At 45.5% G+C, this 20,614-nt stretch overlaps 1 protein-coding gene across 2 annotated transcripts in view; it reads right to left on the bottom strand.

Annotated features, from left to right (window-relative positions):
• The window catches only part of TBC1D8 (TBC1 domain family member 8), a 140,191-nt gene that overhangs the window by 52,478 nt on the left and 67,099 nt on the right, over positions 1–20,614 (bottom strand). For both annotated transcript variants that reach the window (XM_021087166.1, XM_021087165.1), the window contains exons 3-4: positions 5,650–5,768; positions 2,036–2,264 (exon numbers count right to left, since the gene is read on the bottom strand). In XM_021087166.1, coding sequence (XP_020942825.1) covers positions 2,036–2,264; positions 5,650–5,768 — 348 coding nt within the window. The remainder of the gene's footprint in view (positions 1–2,035; positions 2,265–5,649; positions 5,769–20,614) is intronic.

Here is a 20,614-nt window from a genome sequence, read left to right as displayed (position 1 = left end):
AAAAAAAAAAAAAAAAAAAAAGTAATATGGTACCTTTTATAATCAAGTATTCTATGCTCAGAAATGTTTCCAGAGAGTTCCCTGGTGGCTCAGCAGGCTACAGATGCAGCATTGTCACTGCTGTGGTGCAGGTGATCCCTGGCCCAGGATCTTCCACATGCCATCGGTTTCACCAAAACACAAACCAAAAAAAAAAAAAAAAGAAACAAAAAGAAACAAAGGCAGGTCATTAGGCTGGCATGCTAGTGCAAAGCAGAGATGGACATATCAACTTAAAATAATAAATGTCATTAAATACTAGGGCTCCTTTCTTTTTTCCAGATTTTATCAACTTAACAAAATTTGGTATAGTGACAATGATCAGCAAGTGTCAGGAAATACTCATTTTCCTTTTCAAATAAAGGAGGGGATGATTAACGATTATTTCTATCATTTCTCTCCATTTATTCTGAAATAAAGTCTTCAGTGCTGTAATAACTTAAAAGGCGACATTTCTACATCAATCGTGAGAATAAGCTTCATGAGCTACTTCTGGTTGCTTCTCTAGTCTGTTACTCATGCACACTCCCTCTACGCTAACAGCTCTCAGTCATGAAGCCTCTCTCTCTATTGGAAGAGACCTGCACTTAACAAACTCTTTAGGGAGTTCCCTTTGGGGCTCAGTGATAACAAATCTGACTAGTATCCACGAGAATGCTGGTTCCATCCCTCGCTTCTCTCAGTGGGTCAGGAAGCCGGAGTTGCCATGGGCTGTGGTGTAGGTCACAGACATGGCTCAGATCCAGCATTGCTGTGGCTGTGGTGTAGGCCGGCAGCTGCAGCTCCGATTCGACCCCTAGCCTGGGAACCTCCATATGTCGCAGGTGCAACCCTAAGAAAAAAAAAAAACACAAAAAAAAACCAAAAAAAAAAAAAAAAGAAGCTCGTTTAAACGAAAACAGCAGACATGTAAGCAAATAAGCAGCCACTGGCTGGACAGGACTCAGAACGAGATACAAATGCAGGAAAAGTATAAGGGAACCAGGGGAGGCTTCGTGGAGGTGGGAAAATCTGAACTGGATCTTGATTTTCCTAAGAAGTAAGAATGGGGAAGGCAAGAAAGGCAGGGGTTAATCCTGAGAAGCATTTCAGACGGCAGATAGCGGGCATGGTGCAGGCGAGGCGAGAGCACCTTCCAGGGTGGGGAAGGCTGTGGCTGCGTGTCCTGGAGCATCAGAACCCAGGCCGATGGCACGGGGACCTCGAGGGATGGCCAAGGGCAGGACACGGGCAGTGGCAGAGTTAAAAGGAGCCCTGACCACTGGTCCCACTCAAAACAAGCATCAACTCAGGAAGGAAAAAAGATATGCCTAACCACTTAAGTATAGAGGCTGCATATGCACCACCCTGTGGGGGCCCCCTAAACACTCTGTTCTGGAAGACGTTTCAACGGCAGTGACTTAAAATCTTAACATACAACTGATCCTGTGGCTTTCCTTTTTCACCTCTGGAATTCCACCGCCCAGAATGAAGACTGTGGGTGGACCCAGGTGTGTGAAGTGAACCCTGCCCGGATCTCAGCGGGACCTGAGTGGGGAACCCCCTTCTGGGAATGACTGCCGCTCTCCCAAGAGCAATCATGACCTTCAGGCTGGGAATTCTTTAAATGCCTCCCCACCCCCACCCCGGGTCCCAAAGAGCAAGCTGTCCTTCCCCTTTAGAACCACTGGGCCAGCAGTTCCAACACTGTCTTCAAAGCGCTAGTAGCAAAAACCCTTCCATAGCTACATGAATGGAGCGACACAAAAAGGCTCCTTAGGCAGAAAAAATGAATTCCCACAAAATCATACTCCCTTAGTGCTAGTCATATATACAATATAATCGTGTGCACAGGTCACCTGGAAATTAATCCCGGGTCACCTGTTATCATCTCAACCACTTATTTAAATTTTTGTCGTCTAACCCTCCACATGGTGACACATCCAGGACCACGCTGAGCATCCCATGGTCCTGCTCCTCCCCCTACCCCCCATGAAAGGCCATGACTGTCACTCACGCTCCTTGCCCAGGAAGAAAGAGTAGAAGCACACGTGATGGACACTGAGGTACAGCCAGCCTTGCCGGGGCACCCGGCCCTTCCAGCAGCAGCATGAGTAATAGGTGACTAGCTTCTCAGCCTCCGGGAAGTTGAACCTGGCCTCGAACTTCACCAGGGCCTCCCGGAACTTCTCAGGCTCGTCCTCCTGCTCGGCCAGCCTGCTGCTTGTTTCCTCAGCGATGAGAGCCTGACACACAGAGAGGGGACCATCCTGGGTCAGGAGGGGCAAAGACGGCCACACGAGGTCCTGGAGAACCAGTGCTGCTTAGACAGACACGTGCAAAGGACCATCCACCCCCCAGATACATGCCCCTGGGGGAGGGAGGCCGGCTAGGCCGGGGGCCCCAGGCCAGTCCCTCTCAGCCACTCACCAGACACAAGGCTCTTGGGTGGATCTGACTTCTGAGCCCCAGTTCCCACAACTGATAAGCCCCCCTTGCTCTTCCCGCCAGAGACATGAGGTCAAATGACTGCCTCAGCGTGAACTCAAGGCATCCACCACGAAGAACTACCCAAGGTGGAGTTAAAAGTTGGTCTTTTCACAATGAATTTATCTATGAAACAGAAGCAGACTCATGGACAGAGAACAAACAAACCGGTGGTTGTCAAGGTGGAGGGGGTGGGTGGATTGGGAGCCTGGGATTAGCAGATGCAAACTATTATACAGAAGATGGAAGGAGTTCCCGTCGTGGCTCAGCAGTAACAAAGCCAAGTAATACCCATGAGGATGCAGGTACAATCCCTGGCCCTGCTCAGTGGGTTAAGGGAGCTGTGGTGTAGGTTACAGATGTGGCTCGGATTTGGTGTTGCTGTGGCTGTGGTGTAGGCTGGCAGCTGCAGCTCTGATGAAGCCCCTAGCCTGGGAACTTCCATGTGCCACAGGTGCAGCCCTAATAAGAAGGGGGGACAGGAGTTCCCGTCGTGGCGCAGTGGTTAACGAATCCGACTAGGAACCATGAGGTTGCGGGTTCGGTCCCTGCCCTTGCTCAGTGGGTTAACGATCCGGCGTTGCCGTGAGCTGTGGTGTAGGTTGCAGACTCGGCTCGGATCCCGCGTTGCTGTGGCTCTGGCGTAGGCCGGTGGCTACAGCTCCGATTCAACCCCTAGCCTGGGAACCTCCATGTACCGCGGGAGCGGCCCAAGAAATAGCAACAACAACAACAAAAAAGACAAAAGACAAAAAGACAAAAAAAAAAAAAAAAAAAAAAAAAAGAAGGGGGGACAAAAAAAGACCCTTAGGCCAGAATCTGACACTCAAATAATAAAAATAATAAATAAAATAAAATTGCTTAAAAAGTAAATCTGAAGGCTCGTGAAATTTCAAATGATGTACATTTTCCTCATGTTTTTCTTTCTTTTCCAAATTTTAATTTAGCAAGATATTATAAAACTTAGGAGTTCCTGTTATGGTGCAGTGGGTTAAGAATCCAACTGCAGCAGTTGTCGCTGCGGAGGCATAGGTTTGATCCCCAGCCTGGCACAGTGGGTTAAAGGATCTGGCATTGCCACAGCTGCAGCCTGAATTCAATCCTCGGCCTGGGGACTTCCATATAGCACGGATGAGAGTATTTAAAAAAAACCTTATAATTAAGAGAAGTGAGTATTTTACTTTATTCATTATTATTATTATTATTATTGTCTTCTTAGGGCCACATCTGTGGCATATGGAGGTTCCCAGGCTAGGAGTCGAATCGGAGCTGTAGCCACTGGCTTACACCACAGCTCACAGCAATGCTGGATCTTTAACCCACTGAGTGAGGCTGGGGATTGAACCCGTATTCTCATGGTTGCTAGTCAGGTTCATTAACCACTATGCCATGACGGCAACTCCAAGAGAGATGAGTGTTTTAAAAGTGTATCTAATATATAATAAATGCTCTGCACCATGAGATGTGAAGGGGATTTTTAACAAGACTCCATAGAGAGCAGACAGGGCTGCAGACAGAGCCACGAGGGCTGCCCCACTGATGCTGGCCTGACTGCTGGGTCTGGTTACAGCACAGCTTGAAGCAGATGGACTCCTTCAAAGCATCAGAGAATCGCCACGTGGGCAGGACTGAGTAGGAAAACCCCTGTTCCCAGGTCCTTCCCAGCTGCCTGGAACAAAGGGAGAACCATATCACACACTGTGGCCCCAAAGGTACATCTAGCCTCAGACAAGCTGGACCCCTCAGTTTCCAGCCCTGCTCCAGGACAGAAGCCACCCTGGGAGTTAAAGGCCGGTTTGATTTGAAGTCTAGGAGATCAGGATAAGCCACCCCAAAACATGCCACTTTGCACAAGAATTATTTCGAGCTGTAGGCCCTTGAGAAACAGCAGATGCCAAAAAAATTCCCTGCCCTCCCCTGCTATTGACCTAAAAACAGGACACAAACTGCCATTTGTAAAGGTGTCTCCCCCTCCTGTGCCAGAAAGAGGAAGGCAGCTCTCAGACTTGGAATGACCAGAGACAGCTCTAGACTCTGATCAACTTGCAAGGTGCCAAGAGGAAGCTATGTGACAACCCAACTGGAGTAGACCTCACCTCCCATTAGTCTCACTCCTCCATCCACTGTCCTGAGGTCGGCCGCCCTGAAAAGCCCACACACCTTCTCCTCTAACTCGTTACTTCTCTACTGATGCACTGCTCATTGTGATGCTGTAGGAACTCCAAATCCTAACCATCCCTTTGAGTTACTCATCACAATTTCTCCCACCTGTATGTGCCCTGCACAGGCTGATAAACACTGTCTCACTTGTTCATCTGCCTTATCAGTTTAATTTCCAGGCCCCCGGCACAGAAACCAAGAGGGTGGAGGAGCCCCCCCGCCCCCACCAAAGAAGATTTCTGAAAGCCACTGCAAATAGAAATGAGTTTCCTTCCTCCCAATTAAGAAGAAAAACACATAAACTGAAGAGCCACTACAGCCAAGGTGAGAGCAAGAAAAGACGGGAAATGTGAAAAAGAACTGTGAAGTGGGTATTTCTGTCACAAGCCCCGGCACAGCCTGACCCGGAGAACCAAGTTGGATTAGGCTGCAGTGGTAACACACAAGCTGGACAGGACCCACTGCAGCTGTGCCCACCCACTGATGCCACATGTCAGAGGTGACAGCATGGGACAGCAGCCAGCTCTGCCACTCCGCCTGGACTCAGGAGACTGCCTTCTACCTGATCCCAAAAGTATCCTCAGCCCCAAAGGGGTGCGCTGCTGCTCTTGTTGTGTCCTTTCAAAATTGAGAATTCACTCTAGGGAGTTCCCATTATAACTCAGCAGAAACAAACCCAACCAGCATCCATGGGGATATGGGTTCAATCCCTGGCCCCGCTCAGTGGGTTAAGGATCTGGCGTTGACATGAGCTGTGGTGTAAGTTCCAGACACAACTCGGATCCCACATTTCTATGGCTGTGATGTAGGCCAGCAGCTGTAGCTCCAATTTGACCCTTAGCCTGGGAACCTCCATATGCCACAGGTGCAGCCCTAAAAAGACAAAAGAACAAAACAAACAAACACTCTAGTGTCCAGAATGCTCCACGGAAGTGCTAAGAAAGACAGAGCAGAGGGGAGAAGTGTCACGGCCAGGGGACCCACCTTCACTTTCCCTTTGACGAAGCTGGCGATGTCGTCTTTATTGTCAAAGACGGACAAGGTATGGAGGAGATTCTGCTCCAGCCAGTCCCAGTGCTGGGTGATTTCCTCTAACGTGGCTCCTGGGTGAGAACAGACAAAGACATAGAGATTAAAAGACAAAACAATTCCTAGAAGATGAACTCATTTTCCAAATAGGAGTCCTGCATTCCTGATGGTGAAACGTTGCGGTTCCTCACATCCTGGGCCACAGTCTGCCAGCTGACAAGGGAGGCACCTGCGCTGGGGCCATGGTCCCCTCACCCAGCCCTGGGCTTTGCCAACACCTGCCCCTCTGCCACACGGATGGGTCAGGAGACCAGCCGAGTCCTCCCTGGACCCAGAGAGGTGGGCGTCCTGCCGGCCTCGCAAACGCCACCTCCCCTCAATTGGCAGAACATTTGTACTTAAACCAAAAGCCATTCCCGGATTCTGAAGAGCCTCGCAGAACATCCCATGTGAGAAGGGGGTCCCTCAAAGAAGACCTCAGCCCAGCTTCACAGGGGGACGGGCCTCTGCTGGCAGCCTGAGGACCTTGAAGGAAACTTCCAGGTTTACAAATCTGTACTTCATATCTTTTACAACAGAATCCCTTAAGAACATATAGAAAAAGAGGTTTTATTGTACATGCTAAAACCACAGGGGAGGAGTTTCCTGGTGGCTCAGCAGGTTAAGGACCCAGCATTGTCACTGCTGTGGTTCAAGTCACTGCTGTGGGCGGGTTCAACCCTAGCCCTGTAACTTCCACATGGGTGAGGCCAAAAAACCCCCAAGCCACAGGTGCATTAAAAAGTAGCTACTCAGGAGTTCCTGTCGTGGCTCAGTGGAAACAAATCTGACTAGCATCCATGAGGATGCAGGTTCGATCCCTGGCCTTACGCAGTGGGTTAAGGATCTGGCATTGCCATGAGCTGTGATGTAGGTCGAAGACGCAGCTCAGATCTGGTGTTGCTGTGGCTGTGGTATACGTTGGTGGCTACAGCTCGGATTTGATCCCTAGCCTGAGAACCTCCATATGCCACACCTGCAGCCCCAAAAAGAAAAAGAAAAAAAAAAAGTAGCTACTAAGTTAATTTCTTTCCAAGGCAACTAAGAAAACCATCAGCCTATGAATGAAGCATTAAACAACAGTGTTACCAAGAAGCCAAGACCTTTTAGTTGCTATTATTTCCTCCCAAGCAGCCTCCTAGGCCTCCCCACTGGATGACAGGCACCTTGGCATGGGCACTGTGCCAGCTCCTGGTGACATGACAGAGGTTTGACCAAGTCCAAGACTTAAGCAAGTGCTGTCCTGGACAAGGAGAGGCATGTGTGCATTGAATATGCCTAGAGTAGAAATAGGTAAAGGGCTGGCCAGGAGGGCCAGGTTTCCCAGATGGGAAGGGGGAGATGAATACTTGGTCTAATGTCAAACCATGTAGCCGAAGTGCAGAATGATAGAGCCAACCTGAGAGCCCTAACAAACTGCAGAGCCACACACACTGCCAACCCAGAGGGCAGGTCTCTGTGCTAACCTGGACCTTCCTCTCCCCACAGTGTGAACACACGTGCTGCAGATCTTACACATACCTGAAGCATAAGAATGCCAGAGAACTCCCCCTGGACCTGCAGATGGGGGTGGCTATGGAGTACACCTGTATGTACTAGGAGCGCTGTTCTGCTGAGCAGTCTGGGAAAGAGCAAAAAGAAGAATCTAGGAGAATACTTTATAAAGAAAAAGATGAGAGCTTCCAATGATGGTACTGGAGTTCCCTGGTGGCTCAGTGGGTTAGGGATCCAGTGTTGTCACTGTGGTGGCTTGGATTACCACTCTGGAATGGCATCGCCAAAGCAAAGTCCTTTGGTTTCACTGAAGCAGACTTCGCATCCTTCTGATAAGGATGCAAATTCCATCGGCAGCCCTACCCTCAGGAGCTCATCTCAATCTAATTACCTCCCAGAGGTTCCGCCTCCTCCTAATGTCATCACACTGGAGCGTTAGGGCTTTGAGCCTTGAATTGGAGGTGGCGGGTGCCACCCAGTCTATAACAACTAGTGACTCTGCCCTGCTATCTAGCCATCAGTCCCATCTCCCTTGTTTTGCTCTTTCAGGATCTTAAGTCCAAGAAGCAGCCCCCTTGGGGCGAGTGGTCACGATCTCTATCTACTTCCCACCCACCTAGAGGCCCCTGCCTGTCAGGAAGCCCCTGGCCCTTCAGGCTCCCTAAACGGCAAGATCGTTTTGAAACAACAGTCTCCCTCCATCCACCTGTTTCCAGGCTCTCTGGAGGCTTCCAAACATCTTCAATGTGAAGGGAGGATGCACAATCTGCCTGGCCCCTCATCTTCAGTGCTGACACGGCTGATACCCATCTAATTATCTAATTTATCACCTCCACTTTTTTTTTTTTTTTTGTCTTTTTAGGGCTGCGCCCACAGCATATGGAAGTTCCGGGCTAGGGGTCTAATCAGAGCTACAGCTGCCCCCCTAAACCACAGCCAGAGCAATGCAGGATCTGAGCCACATCTGCAACCTACACCACAGCTCGCAGCAACACCGGATCCTTAACACACACTGAGCAAGGCCAGGGATCCAACTCAAATCCTCATGGATACCAGTCGGGTTCTTAACCCGCCGAGCCACAATGGGAACTCTTAAAATACCAGCCTCTGTCTTAAATCTCCTCTGCCATTCAGTGTCCTCGGGTGGCAGCTAGGTAGGTGTTAGTCACCAGAACACCCCCTGAATGTCTCAGGTCAGCAATGGCGTCTTTGGGAAACAGGAGAGCCCATCACACATTTTGTCTCAGGAGAGAGTCTTGGGGCCATAGGAGCCAGTGTGAAATAAAATTCCTATTTTATGGCAAGGCAAGGAAAAACATAAACAAAAAAATTTTTCTCTGCCCTCTGCCCCCCGCCCCCAGTGAGCATGTGTATCTGCATGAGGCATCGACCAGACCCCCCACAATCGGCAGGAACACCTGCTCCACCACCAAGAGCAGCCTTCTCCTAGCACCAACAAGGCAGCTCCTTAAAGGGAACATTCCCTCTTCATCTTCTTAGCAGTCACATGACCCACCAGGATGCCACTTAGATCCGAATTACATAAATTCATTAACATGTTGTTTGACGCGGAGCCCTCTGTCTCAAAGAAAATTGTATAAACGGTCTCAACTTCTAATGGAGGACATAGTTTTCAGAGCTTTCTGAGCTGCTCTTCCTGGATGATAATCCTCAAAGTTGGCTCAAATCAAAATTTCCAGTTCTTTCTTAGATTGATCAATTTATCACTGACTCCTTGAGGCTGCCAGCTCTCCACTCTTCTCTGGCACTTTAAGGTTTTCTCTTTCTCGATCCTCATCCTTTATTACCCATCATAATAAAACCAACTGGTCAGAATATTAAAAAAAAAAAAAAAGGCAAGGACCGCATGGAAGATGGAGTATCTGTCCTGATGGTCTATCGTTTGCCTTTTGTTGTAAGTTTCCATGTATTTCCTAATTGACTGAAAAAAGAAAAAGAAAAAAGACCTGGAGGATGAGGAAGAACTGAGGGGGAGCGGATGGCCCTGTGGCCTTTCTGTTCCAGGCTTGGCCTCACTGACATGCAATGGAGGCTGAGTGAGGAAAGGGGGTGCAAACATCTTCTCCAAGGTCATGTGTATCGAAGGAAGGGTGAACCAGGGGTGAACTCAGTCTCTATAACCCTCAGGTGCCCTGGGGTCCTCCCCTAAGAAGCTACATTTTGATTTTAATAACATTTACATGATCCTTTAGGTCCAGTACTTCCTAGGGATGGATACTCAAAATGCTGCTTTGGGGAGTTCCCATCGTGGCGCAGCAGGAACAAATACAACTAGTACCCATGAGGATATAGGTTCAATCCTTGGCCTCACTCAGTGGGTTAAGGATCCAGCGTTGCTGTGAACTGTGGTATAGGTCACAGATGTGGCTCGGATCCTACATTGCTGTGGCTGTGGTGTAGGCTGGCAGCGTCAGCTCCGTTGGACCCCTAGCCGGGGAACCTCCATATGTCACAGGTGTGGCCCTAAAAAACCAAACCAAACAAACAAAATGCTACTTTGTGCTTGCACACAGAGTGCACTCTCCCTGCCATCTCATTTTCCTGAGTGCACCTTCTGGGATGCCACAAGACAGGTTTTCATGGGTCCTGTTCCTAAGCTCATGGGGCCAGGAGTTAGCTGCTAAACCAGGTGCGTCTTCTTCACCTGCTAAGCAGATGCCAAGAAACCCATGCCAACCGAGCCTCCACAAAGTCTACTATGTGGAATCAAGACATGAGACCATGTCATCCAAACACTAGGCTTTTATCCTTTAAAAATTCCTTCTACCTACTGGGGAGGAGCCTCAGAATAGGAGAAACTCATTCTAGAACAGAGCTAAGCTCACACCTTGAGAGAGAAAATATGCACGCATGCAAAATCCATCACCAAGCCGCAGTTAGGTTTCATTACAAGCTCCCCCCTCACCATGTGCTGACACAGCTGAGTGGCTCACCCTGCAAAGACAATCACCATGACGGAACGTTCCCATCCGCCTGTCCTCTCCTCCCTACAGAAGTTGCCAAATGGCAGGGAAATTTTCTGAACTCCAATCTCCTCTGCAGGGAAGTCTTATGATGGGTTTCAAAAATACTGTCCATCAGTGCAAGCTGACTGCACACCCGTGACCTCAAAGGACTAAAAAGGAAAGTCCCTTAACCTCTATCACTCATCAAAGCTCTGAACCCACACAGTAGCCATGTTTTTCAGCTACACGATGTAGCCCACCAGAAAAATCATTGGTTTTTGTGTGGGTTTTGTTTGTTTGTTTGTTTTTTATCTTTTTGTCTCTTAGGGCCGCACCTGTGGCATATATAGGTTCCCAGGCCAGGGGTCCAATTAGAACTGTGGCCACCAGCCTACACCACAGCCACAGCAACGTGGGATCAGAGCTGTGTCTGCGAGCTACATCACAGCTCACAGCAACGGCAACACCAGATCCTTAACCCACTGAGTGAGGCCAGGGATCAAACCCATGTCCTCATGGATACTAACTGGGTTCGCTTAACCACTGAGCCACAATGGGAACTCCATCTTTTTTTTTTTAATGAAAGTGAAAATAGAACACATGCCACTTTATGTGGGCGACTACTAACTTGTGAAGTCTTTATAGAGTTATACACAGCATTGCTGTGGCTGTGGTGTAGGCTGGCGGCCACAGTTCTGATTGGACCCCTGGCCTGGGAACCTCCATATGCCACAGGTGCAGCCCTAAAAGATGAAAAGATAAAAAATAAATAAATAAATAAATAAATTTATTTGTCTGTGGGGCATGGTCAAAAAAAAGAAGTGTGAAAGCTGCCACAGTACAAACACATAAGTGATGAAAAAAAGTAAAGATGAGAAAATAAGAATGTGAGGACTTGCTAGCCACTGAAGGGGCAGGATGATAAAAAGGCTACAAACTGACTCAACAAAACAGCGATACCTCCTCTGCTTCTGCTGTGAGCCTTCCAAAGCCAAGACAGAGAGCTGCTGTTATGACCTGAACTGTGTGTACCTCCCGCCAGATTCATATACAAAGCCCTAACCCCCAACGTGACCATATTTGAAGATTAGGGCCTTTAAGGAGGTAACTAAGGTTAAATGAGGGCATAAAGATGGGGGACCTGATCAGGTAGGATTGGTGTCCCTCTAAGAAAAGGAAGAGGTACCAGGGAGGGACTAAGTGAGGACACAGCAAGAAGGCGGCTGTCTGCACACCAAGCTGAGAGGCTTCAAGAGAAACCAACCCTGTCAGCACCTGGATTTTGGACTTCTGGTCTCCAGAAGGATGAGAAAACCCATTTCTGTTGTTTACACCATCTGGCCTAGGGAATGCTGTTACAGCGGCCCTAGCCTAGCTACATACAGCCAAAATGCATAGGAGCGCTGTGGACTGTAACAGCAATCCGATTAGCACAAGTATACTCTGCTTCATGAGGGCCCTAGTTTCACAGAAAAAAAGTGTTTTTTATATTCTAAGAAAATTCAATTTCAGCGGATCTTAAACACTACCCACACGCACAAGAGGTCAAAAATCAGATTTATAAATGCCGATACAAAACTCAAATACATTAGAATCCTCAACTGTGCCCATAAAACCAACTGCACTGATGGAGATATACATAACCAACTTGAAGTTCCCTTCGAGGCTCAGCAATTAACAAATCCGACTAGGATCCATGAGGATGCGGGTTCGATCCCTGACCTCACTCAGTGGGTTAAGGATCTGGTGTTGCCATGAGCTGTGGTGTAGGTCGCAGAAGCCCCTTGGATCCCTCATTGCTGTGGCTGTGATGTAGGCCAGTGGCTACAGCTCTGATTCAACACCTAGCCTGGGAAGTTCCATATACCACGTGCGCAGCCCTGAAAAGCAAAAACGAAACAAAACAAAACCCAAAACCAAACAAACAAAAAATTAAAAACAAAACAAAACAACACACCAACTTGATGTTCTAAGAAAGACCAGCCAGAGGTGCAGACACAGGACACTTTCTGAGGTCCTAGCATGAGCTAAGCATTTTGTCAAGTAGGGTGGACACTTAACCGTGTTTATTTTCATAAAAAACATCACAAGGTAGTTAGTGTTTTTTCCATTTTTTTCAGGTGAGAAATCTAAACTGCAGACAAGAGCCAACCTTAAGTCCTGTTCTTCTGTCTCTTTCGGTAACACACAGTAGAGACGGGAGCCTGGGGAATGGGGCGGGGGTAGGGGGGAACAGGGTGCAGCTTCCAACAGCTGAGTCACTTTGACACCCACACACAGTATTTACTCCCCTAGGTTTTCCCCAGAGGTATTCTCAGGAAATAAAACAAGCATCTCATTGTCTACACCTACAGCTTCTGCATGAACACAGCCATCAATAACTGGATCCAGCGTCGGTTTTAAAAAGCAACTATTCCTTTCTGCATAATAAATATCCAACTGAATTAAGCATCTTCTCCAGCTACCTAGATCCTGATGAAATAGGCATTACATGTGCATTATTCAAATCTGTTTCTTAGCAATAGTAAAACATTTCTCTACCGTCCAAACACTAAAAGTCTTCTGTCTAAATGCCTGGGCTAAAAGCCACACAAACCACAAATGGACTAATTAAAAGTGTAACAGTCGGGAGTTCCCGTCGTGGCGCAGTGGTTAACGAATCCGACTAGGAACCATGAGGTTGCGGGTTCGGTCCCTGCCCTTGCTCAGTGGGTTAACGATCCGGCGTTGCCGTGAGCTGTGGTGTAGGTCGAAGACGCGGCTCGGATCCTGCGTTGCTGTGGCTCTGGCGTAGGCTGGCGGCCACAGCTCCGATTAGACCCCTAGCCTGGGAACCTCCATATGCCACAGGAGCAGCCCAAGAAATAGCAAAAAAGACAAAAAAAAAAAAAAAAGTGTAACAGTCAAGGGCAGTGTCATTCTTCAATTCCACTCAATGCTCATTCTACACAGAGAAATTCAGAGGCCAGGAATCTCGTCCAAATTACAAATGACAGGGGTAAGGGTTGGACCCAAGCTTGAATTTTCAAAAACCTCACATTCTTAAAGTGGATTCTAACATTTGAATGATACTGTTGGAAGCAGCATCTTAATAGGGACATGTAAAATTCAATGTCAACATCACATCATAGTGACTTCTTTAAAAAAAAAAAACCTGTGTATGTTTCTCATTACACAGTTTAAGAAAGTAAGTTCTAAACCCTTCTTTTTACATAATTTCCTTGCCCTTTTTGGCCTTCAAATTAGAATGAGTCCCTCAAATTACCTGCGGTATGTGAAAAACAAACTCGACTTCCTCGATGCTAAAAGTACAATAGATTTTTAATTTATAATTGAAAGAGTCATTAAAATGTCCTTGTACTGGTGCCATTAGAAACACTTGTGACAAGCAGAAGCAGGGAGAATGGCAAAGATGTGGGGATTTTTGACCTACATAAACAGAAATCAATCAATAGAAACAGAACAAGGAATGATACAGAAAAAACAATCCCTAGACAAAGACAGAAAACACCTGCTATAAATATACTCCATGTGTTCAAAAAGTACAGCAAAGCATGAGGATGGTGAGAAACTAAATGGAAGCTACACGGGGGGTGGGGGGGGACCGGGGTTAATAGATGCAAACTATTGCCTTTGGAATGGATAAGCAATGAGATCTAGCACTGGGAACTATGTCTAGTCACTTACGATGGAGCAGGATGAAGGATAATGTGAAAAAAAAGAATGTATATATCTATGTGTGACTGGGTCACTTTGCTGTACAGTAGAAATTGACAGAACACTGTAAACTAGCTATAATGGAAAAAATAAAAATCGTTACTAAAAAAAAAAATTAAATGGAAGCTACAAAAAAAGGACCCAAATCAAACTTTTAGGGATGAAAAACATAGAGTCTGAAATCAGAAATATACTGGATGAGGTTAAAAGTAAATTGGACATTACAGGGAAAAAGAAAAAGACACTTAAAGATATAGTGATATAAACCATCTAATATGAAAACCGGAGGGAAAAAGATGAACAAAACAAAAAAAAAAGCACTTCAGTGAGCTGTGAGACAAGAACAAGCAGCCTGAACTCCTCAGTAGGGTCTTTGGAAAAGGGGGAAGGGGGGACCAGAGAACAGGAAAAAAAAAATTTTTTTTTTGGGCCATAACCTCGGCATATGCAAGTTCCAAGGCTAGGGGTCAAATCAGAGCTGTAGCCGCTGGCCTACACCACAGCCACAGCAACTCACGATCTGAGCCATGTCTGCGACCTACACCACTGTTCACAGCAACACCAGATCCCTGACCCACTAGTGAGGCCAGGGATCAAACCAGCATCCTCATGGATATTAGTTACCGCTAAGCCACAAAGGGAACTCCAAGAAAAAAAATTTTCAAGAAATAATGACTGAAATTTTTTTCAAGTTTGATGAACACCATAAACACACAGACTCAAGATTCTCAACAAATCCCAAGCAGAAAAAAATCATTAATGAAAATTACAGAAATGCATATCAGAATCAAAAGGGTGAAAACTAGTGATCAAGAAGAAAAAAGATACAATGTTTATCTGGACAAAACTTTTCTTGAAAATAACAATTAAAAATAAATAATTAAAAATATACCTGCCCTGCAAAAGACCTGAATAGACATTTTTCCAAAGAAAATATACAGATGGCCAACAAGCACTTGAAAAAATGTTCAACTTCACTGATTACGAGAGAAATGCAAATCAAAACTACTATGAGGTTGGTACCACCTCAACCAGTCAGAATGGTCATCATTAACAAATCCACAAATAACAAATGCTGCAGAGGGTGTGGAGAAATGGGAACTCTCCTGCACTGCTGGTGGGAATGTAAATTGGTACAATCACTATGGAAAACAGTATGGAGGTACCTCAGAAAACTACACGTAGAACTACCGTATGACCCAGCAATCCCACTCTTGGATATATATCCAGACAAAACTTTCCTTGAAAAAGACACATGCACCCATATGTTCATTGCAGCACTATTCACAATAGCCAAGACACGGAAACAACCTAAACGTCCATCAACAGATGAACAGATTAAGAAGATGTGGTATATATACACAATGGAATACTACTCAGCCATAAAAATGAACAAAATAATGCCATTTGCAGCAACGTGGATGGAACTAGAGACTCTCATTCTAAGTGAAGTAAGTCAGAAAGAGAAAGATAAATAGCATATGATATCACTTATATCTGGAATCTAATACACAGCACAAATGAACCCTTCCACAGCAAAGAAAATTATGGACATGAAGAACAGACTTATGGTTGCCAAGGAGGATGGGGAGGGAGTGGGATGGACTGGGAGACGGGGGTTAATAGATGCAAACTATTGCCTTTGGAGTTGATAAGCAATGAGATCTTGCTGTATAGCTCAGGGAACTATATCTAGTCACTACAGTGATGGAACATGATGGAGGATAATGTGAGAAAAAGAATATGTGTGTATATATATATATATATATATATATATATATATATATACACACATATATGTATGACTGGTTCACTTTGCTGTACAGTAGAAACTGACAGAATGCTTTAAATCAACTAATGGAAAAAATAAAAATCATTAAAAAAATTTGACAATAGATTTGATGGCAAGTCTGGGAAAACAGGCACTTTGATCCATTGCTGATTGAAATTTTAAAAGAGCACAACACCAATAAAGAGAAGGGAATTTAATGTCTAATTAACCCTTACCCTTTGATGCAACAATCCCACCTCTAGGAATCCACCAGGTTGTTCGACGGGGCATTATTTGTCATGGTAAAGGTTGAAAACAACACAAATGTCAATCAGTACAGGATAGGTTAAATAAACTATTGGGGAATTCCCGTCCTGGCGCAGCAGAAATGAATCTGACTAGGAGCTATGAGGTTGCAGGTTCTAACCTTGGCCTTGTTCAGTGGGTTAAGGATCCAGCATTGCCGTGAGCTGTGGTGTAGGTCACAGACCCAGTTCAGATCCCGCGTTGCTGTGTCTCTGGCATAGGCCGGCGGCTACAGCTCCGATTAGACACCTAGCCTGGGAACTTCCGTATGCCACAGGTGCAGCCCTAAAAAGTTAAAAAAAAAAAAAAGGGGGGCAAGGCATAGAACAGAATCTATGTGACCTTTGTAAAAAACAAAGTGTGTGCACCCAGGGGTGGGGGTGGGTGGGCATGGCTTATCTGCAAATATTTTGCTTTTATTGTTTTATAGGTTTGATTAATCATGAAACTGCTTTGGGTTTTTTAAATTGAGTTAAATCAATAAGGGAAAAAGTATAATCCTTACCAATTAAAACTATCCATGACTTGGAGAAGAGACTTGTGGCTGCCTGTTGGGAGGGGGAGGGAGTGGGAGGGATCGGGAGCTTGGGCTTATCAGACACAACCTAGAATAGATTTACAAGGAGATCCTGCTGAATAGCATTGAGAACTATGTCTAGATACTCATGTTGCAACAGAAGAAAGGGTGGGGGGAAAAACTGTAATTGCAATGTATACATCTAAGGATAACCTGACCCCCTTGCTGTACAGTGGGAAAATTAAAAAAAAAAAAAATTCCCCCCAAAAAAACTATCCATGGACAGAGGAATGGATAAAGAAGATACACAATGGAATATTTCTCAGCCATAAAAAAACAATGAAACAATGTCATTTGCAGCAACACAGATGGACCTAGAGATCATCACACTAAGTGAAGTAAGTCAGACAGAGGAAGACAAATACTCTTACATGTGGGTATGATTTCACTTACATGTGGAATCTCATTTTTTAAATGCTCCAAAAGAACTTATTTACAAAATAGAAACTGACCCACAGACTTAAAAATCAAACTTATGGTACCAAAGGTGGGGGCATAAATTAGGAGTTAACGATTAATATATACACACTATTTTACCTAAAATACAAAACTAGCCAAGACCTGCTAAATAGCACAGGGAAATCTACTCAATTTTGAATAAAATCTGTATGAGCAATGAATCGGAAAAAGAGTGTATATATGAATATATATATATACATATAATTAACTTGCTTTGCAGTACACCTGAAACTAACACAACATTGTAAGTCAACTCTACTCCAATAACATTATAATAATAAAAAATAAACTTAACTATTTATTGGGTTATTAAAATAATTGTCGACAAAATTACACAGAGAAAATAACTTTTCAACAGTATTTTTGACTACACATCCACAGGTACATATATTCTAAAGCCAAACAGAGCTGCAAAACCATTTCCTTTCACTACCCTTATTCTTAATAGTAGCATTGGTATCATTTAATGTTGGTATTATTTAGAGACAATATGTGTGTGCATGTATGAAAAGATAGATAATTCTGTGAATATTGTTAGAAACCAACATTTTCAGGGGATCAGAAGAGATAAATATAAAATCAAAGTCAAGGAGTTCCCGTCGTGGCACAGTGGTTAACAAATCCGACTAGGAACCATGAGGTTGCAGGTTCAATCCCTGGCCTTGCTCAGTGGGTTAAGGATCTGCCGTTGCTGTGAGCTGTAGCGTAGGTCGCAGATGCTGCTCGGATCCTGCGTTGCTGTGGCTCTGGCGTAGGCCGGTGGCTATAGCTCCGATTCGACCCCTAGCCTGGGAATCTCCATATGCTTCGGGAGCAGCCCAAGAAATGGCAAAAAGACAAAAAAAATAAAAAATAAAAAATAAAATAAAATCAAAGTCAAGTTATAACCATGTCGTTTTACAGTTGAATTAGAAAGCTGAGTATGAACGCATGATTTCTTTTTCTTTTTCATATCTTTTTTCTTTTCTTTTACACATTTTTTAGCTCATACCTATTCAAAGAGCCTTTGAAGCAAAGACAACCCAGTAACAATGAGCAACCCCACACCTCCGACTGTGGTCCCTCAATACTATTCCCACCAGAAGGAACCAGGGCTACTTGGAGGAATGGCTGATCCCAGGCAAGAGGCAAGAAATGCACAAAGTGAGCCTTCAATATCAAGTCATGGGAAGCACAGGAAAGGGCTCTCGTGAGCAGAAGATGGTACAATCTGAGCATCTAAACAGACAGCAATGAATGCAAACACTCTGATCATGTAAAAACCCAGGGCAGGAGTTCCCATTGTGGCACAGCAGAAGCAAATCCGACTAGGAACCTTGAGGTTGCAGGTTCGATCCCTGGCCTCGCTCAGTGGGTTGAGGATCCAGTGTTGCCGTGAGCTGTGGTATAGGTCACCAACGCGGCTAGGATCTGGCATTGCTGTGGCTGTGGTGTAGGCTGGCAGCTATGGCTCCAATTCAACCCTAGCCTGGGAACCTCCATATGCCGCGGGTGTGGCCCTAAAAAAAGACAAAATAAAATAAAATAAAATAAAAAATAAAAACCCAGGGCTTATAGTGTTCACTGTACAGTCCTTTTCACTTTTCTGCCTGTATGGAAATTTTCATTATGAAGTGTTGGGAGTGGGGATCATGGCCTTTAAAATGATACTCAAAAGGGAAGCAGGAAGCTAGAGAAAAAAGAAAGCTCAAACAAGACCAAAAAGAACTCACTTGTCACCACTGAAGACAACAATCCCTTACATTAAACACAGGCAACGAAAGGGCAAAGAAAGCCCTTTCTTCCGCTCCCTTTCCTCAATGTTCCAAACATCCTAAATGATGAGGTCAAGTTCTTTACCCACAAGCTCAAGCCAACAGCTGTGAAAGGAATGATCAAATTGGAAATGCACCATTTTGCAACGGGTAGAGAAAAATTTATTCAGACTATGACGGCAAGGGGTAAAACCACTAGGCAAAAGGCTGAGAGGGAAGAATGCCATGGAAGCTGTCACCAGAGGTCATCAACTAATCTAAGCATCAAGAGGACAACACCTGGAGGACATGCCCCCGATAAGATGCAGGGCAACCACTTGCTCAGTATTCCTTATGAATCTGGATTCTACTGACCCTCTGCAACTGCCAGCCAGGTTTCAGGAAGCATGAAGGACGGCAAAATAGGTTAGGTGATAACCTCCAGTAAGGAAACAGACAAGGGTAGCAGCAGGACATTCTGTAAAGAGACTGGTCCAAGTTCTTCACCTGGTCAATGACTTGGGGGAAACGCTGGGGTAGGGGTGGAAGGTGGAGCCTTTCTTGATAAAAAGAGACATCAGAGACACATCAACCAAATGAGCAGTGGGCTTCTGGTTGAATATGGATGAGAACAACCAGATCTGTGAAGGATCCTGAAGCAGCCAGAAGCCCATGCATGCACTGAGTGCAAGTGAAAAGGGACCGGTTACCACTATCCGTTAAATGACGTCACTGTGGTGACAGAGAATGGCCTTGGATTCAGAGATATTCACTAAAATATGTAGGAGTAGAGTTCCTGTCGTGGCTCAGAAGGTTAAAACCCGACTAGTATCCATGAGGATGTGGGTCCAATCCCTGGCCTCACTCAGTGGGTTAAGGATCTGGCTGCAGCCTAGGTCACAAATGTAACTCAGATCCAGTATTGCTGTGGCTGTGGTGTAAGCCGGCAGCTGAAGCTCCAATTCAATCCCTAGCTTGGGAACCTCCATATGCCGCAGGTGTGGCTGTGAAAAGAAAGAAATTAAAAAAAAAAAATTGAATAAAATTCAGAGTTCCCACCATGGTGCAGTGGAACCGAATCTGACTAGGAACAATGAGGTTGTAGGTTCAATCCCTGGCCTCACTCAGTGGGTTAAGGATCCAGCATTGCTGTGAGCTGTGGTGTAGGTCACAGACCTGGATTGGATCCTGCATTGCTGTGGCTCTGGCGTAGGCCAGAGGCTACAGCTCCGATTCAACCCCTAGCCTGGGAACCTCAATATGCCATGGGTGAGGCCCTAAAAAGCAAAAATAAATAAATGAATAAAATAAAATTCATATTTAAAATATCTTTGGGAGTTCCCGTTGTGGCACAGTGGTTAACAAATCTGATGAGTAACCATGAGGTTGCGGGTTCGATCCCTGCCCTTGCTCAGTGGGTTAACGATCCGGCGTTGCCATGAGCTGTGGTGTAGGCCACAGATGAGGCTCAGATCCCGCGTTGCTGTGGCTCTGGCGTAGTCCAGTGCTACAGCTCCAATTAGACCCCTGGCCTGGGAACCTCCACATGCTGCGGAAGTGGCCCAAGAAATGGCAAAAAGACAAAGAAAAAAAAAAACCTAAAAACAGAGTTACCATATGATCCAGCAATCCCATTCCTGGGCATAGTATCTGAAAAAGACAAAAATTCTAATTCAAAAAGACAAATGTACCCCAATATTCACTGGAGCACTATTCATAATAGCCAAGACATGGAAGCAATCTAAGTGTCCATTGACAGAAGAATGGATAAAGATGATGTGGGGGAGTTCCCGTCATGGCACAGTGGAAATGAATCCAACTAGCATCCTTGAGGACGCAGGATTGATCCCTGACCTCG

The sequence above is a fragment of the Sus scrofa genome, chromosome 3 (assembly GCF_000003025.6).
Source record: "Sus scrofa isolate TJ Tabasco breed Duroc chromosome 3, Sscrofa11.1, whole genome shotgun sequence".
Lineage (NCBI taxonomy): Eukaryota > Metazoa > Chordata > Mammalia > Artiodactyla > Suidae > Sus > Sus scrofa.
Note: the sequence above shows the minus strand (reverse complement) of the source record. Positions and strands in the feature narration are given on the sequence as shown.